This window comes from Spermophilus citellus, assembly GCF_964194105.1.
Source record: "Spermophilus citellus genome assembly, chromosome: 6".
Taxonomy (NCBI): domain Eukaryota; kingdom Metazoa; phylum Chordata; class Mammalia; order Rodentia; family Sciuridae; genus Spermophilus; species Spermophilus citellus.
The window spans coordinates 129,253,885-129,256,610 of NC_138187.1; the positions used below are offsets into that span (position 1 = coordinate 129,253,885).

The 2,726-nt window shown below is 43.9% G+C and overlaps 1 protein-coding gene across 2 annotated transcripts; it reads right to left on the reverse strand.

Moving 5' to 3' along the window:
• Window positions 1–402: 402 nt before the first annotated feature.
• Window positions 403–2,519, reverse strand: IL20 (interleukin 20; the record flags this gene model as incomplete). Of its 2 annotated transcripts, XM_081299984.1 has the most annotated exons (5): window positions 403–480; window positions 986–1,060; window positions 1,751–1,903; window positions 2,028–2,093; window positions 2,361–2,519. In XM_081299984.1, 5 exons carry the CDS (start codon window positions 2,517–2,519, stop codon window positions 403–405), a joined length of 531 nt encoding a protein of 176 aa, XP_081156110.1. The 2 variants fall into 2 exon arrangements, with proteins under 2 accessions (XP_081156110.1, XP_081156111.1); XM_081299985.1 differs by lacking the exon at window positions 986–1,060.
• Between the last annotated feature and the right edge of the window lie 207 nt (window positions 2,520–2,726).

Below are 2,726 nucleotides of genomic sequence, written 5' to 3' on the forward strand. Positions count from 1 at the left end.
CCTCTCCAGCCACTCTTAGAATTTAGAGGCTTTGTTGACAGTATGAAAATACATCACCTGCCTTAGTCAGGCTATAAATATAGCCTGGGAATGTTTTTCCATCTCATATTCAAGTCGAAAAATAAATAAGCTCAATAGCAAAAAATAAATAATTAATTAATTAATAAATATATCTAACGGCAGAAGAGATATTACAAAAATCTTATAAGATTTTGGTCCAAATTAAGATTAGGGACACATAAAGATGACCACATAAGGAAATAACTAAAGAATAAATAATCTACACCGTGACCAGCACTAAATTATATGGCAAAGATATCGTGGCTTGGGGTCATGTCTCTGTGGTCCAGGGGACTAGGATGCCTGCTCAGGAGTATTCTCAGCCGCCTCATCATGTCACTCCTATTCTGTCTCCTCCATCCATCGTAGAAGAATGTCTAGTTCCCCCAAAGCCTTCACCACTGCTTCTTGAAGGTCAAGCTGAAAGAGACCCACATGGTTAGCAACTCCTCTGGCTTCAGGATTAATCTTCTTCTCTCCCATTGGTAGGTCTGTTGGGAATTCTAAACAGAGCATTATTTTCAAGACCAAGAGCTTTAAAGAAGTGCTATAATCTCAAGTGTCACAGGATGAAAGGAAACCATGGAGTCTATCACCCTGGCTTATCATCCCTATTTTTTAACATAGGGAAACTGAGGCCCAGGAGGTACCAGAATTGAAACTCCAACCTAAGCCTCTGATTCACAGAGCTCAAGAATGAGGCTGTTTTAAAAAGTGTGTGTGTGTGTGTGTGTGTGTGTGTGTGTGTAAGGACTGCCTACTGTGCACACTTCAATAATAGGCTAATGTGAGGGATGGCCCATGTGACCTCAGAGAGCTCTTAACCTGAGGGCTACAGGATTTCTACCAGCGCGACATACATCCCACCCGTCTGTGATCTCAGTTCCAACAGCACACTCATCCCAACCAATGCCAAACTCCATACCTTTTCGAAGTGACTCAGAATCTGGCTATATTTCTCCGTTGCTTCTTCCCCACAATGGCATGTCATGCGGGCATGCTGAAAAGGACCCAAAGAATGATTTTACTTAAAATTCTGATTTTCTGCCCTTGCCAGTAACATGAGAAGGTGGGAATTATCTTTTACCCACAATCCTGTAAACTCTCATCCCTGTGGAAAATTCCTTTCCGACTTCCTTATTTGGGATTATTAAACTAATCATCTACTAGAAGAGGAAATCAGCATTTTAGCTTCAAATATAGAGCTCATTGTGTTTTTTTAGAATGAGGCAGTGTTGGAGGAGTTTGTGATTACTGGGCCCTCAGATGGTCTCCCCACACCAGCTCTTGTTTGGAGCTCTTGTTTTGAGTTGCAGAGCAAATCTAATCCCTCATGGGAAGAGAACACTGAATTACAAGGTCCTATTCACCTGACCACAGGATGCATTAAGACACTGTACTCACCTCACCTACAGAAAAGGTGTAATTTTGTGGATAATAGGTAATTATCATGAATATCAATTAGCTAGCACTTTTTAGTTTTTTAAACTTTAAAAATTACTTTTTGCATAGACTCCAAAATCAATGAAACTGAGTTTTTAGAACAAGTCACACAGATGAACAAAGATTATTAGAACTTTTGGACTCAGTTTCTCCATCCATTCAATGAGAGCAGGAAAGAGAACTTGACTGCTAAGTCATTGAAGCTATGGGCTCAAGATGGATCCTGTCACCCCAAACCCTTACTCACACAAAGCCGGAGGCCCTTCTTGATGGTAAGAAAGGAATTGGCGAGACTGCTGATGTTCCGGAGGGTATTATGGTCAGAGGTCTGGTAGTTTTTGAAAACCCTGTCCAGGTAGAGTCTCAGTAAATGGCGGAGAAGGCAGCACCGAGCTGAAGACTGCAGAGAAGACAAAAAGACAAAAGTGTTGGTGGGAGGAGGGGAAGGGGCAGACAAGACCAGGGAGATGGGAATGCTCTGGCTTCAGACTTCCTCCCAGAACCCACCTGGGCCAAGCACATACCTTTGTGTCTTGCAAAGACTCGGTCCTCCTTAAGATTCTGATGTCAATGTTTTCATCTTTGGCTTGCTAAATAGAAAGCAAGACAAGAAAGGACAGGTCATTAGCTGCTGCCATGGTCTTAGACACCACAACCTCCCACTGTCAGGGCCTGGTGGGAGGAATCCTTCTCCAAAGCATTTTAACCTTCTGAACTACTGACATTTCTTGGGACACAGCATCCTGGTAAGGTGACCCCAGCCCTCCTCTTTTCATGACCACATTGCCAGGGCTGCCAGGGAAGACAGACAAGGTACAAAGAGAACTGGCAGGGAGGTGGATGCCTCCCTCACATACCACAATGTCCCGAATCTTGGAGAAACCGCTTTGTATTTCCTCGAGGTTTGTGGTGATCACACAGCTTCCCAAGTGGAGAGTCTTGAACCCAGTCGAAGGCACCCAGAGGAGACAAAACATAACAGAGAGAAGACCAAAGGCAAGACAGGAGCCTTTCATCTTATGTCTGGAATCTGGAGACCACGGAAGCTGGGGATTCAAAAGAAAGAAATGTGACTTACTCATTTCCCATCTCATCCTTTAGAAGCCAACCCAGCCACCAGGGACATGCCTCCCCAAGGTGTCCACTGGGGGGCAGAGGAACCAAACAGGCTCATCTGGCTCCGACAGTACTGTTCAATCACACAACTCACTGAGTAAAGCTGT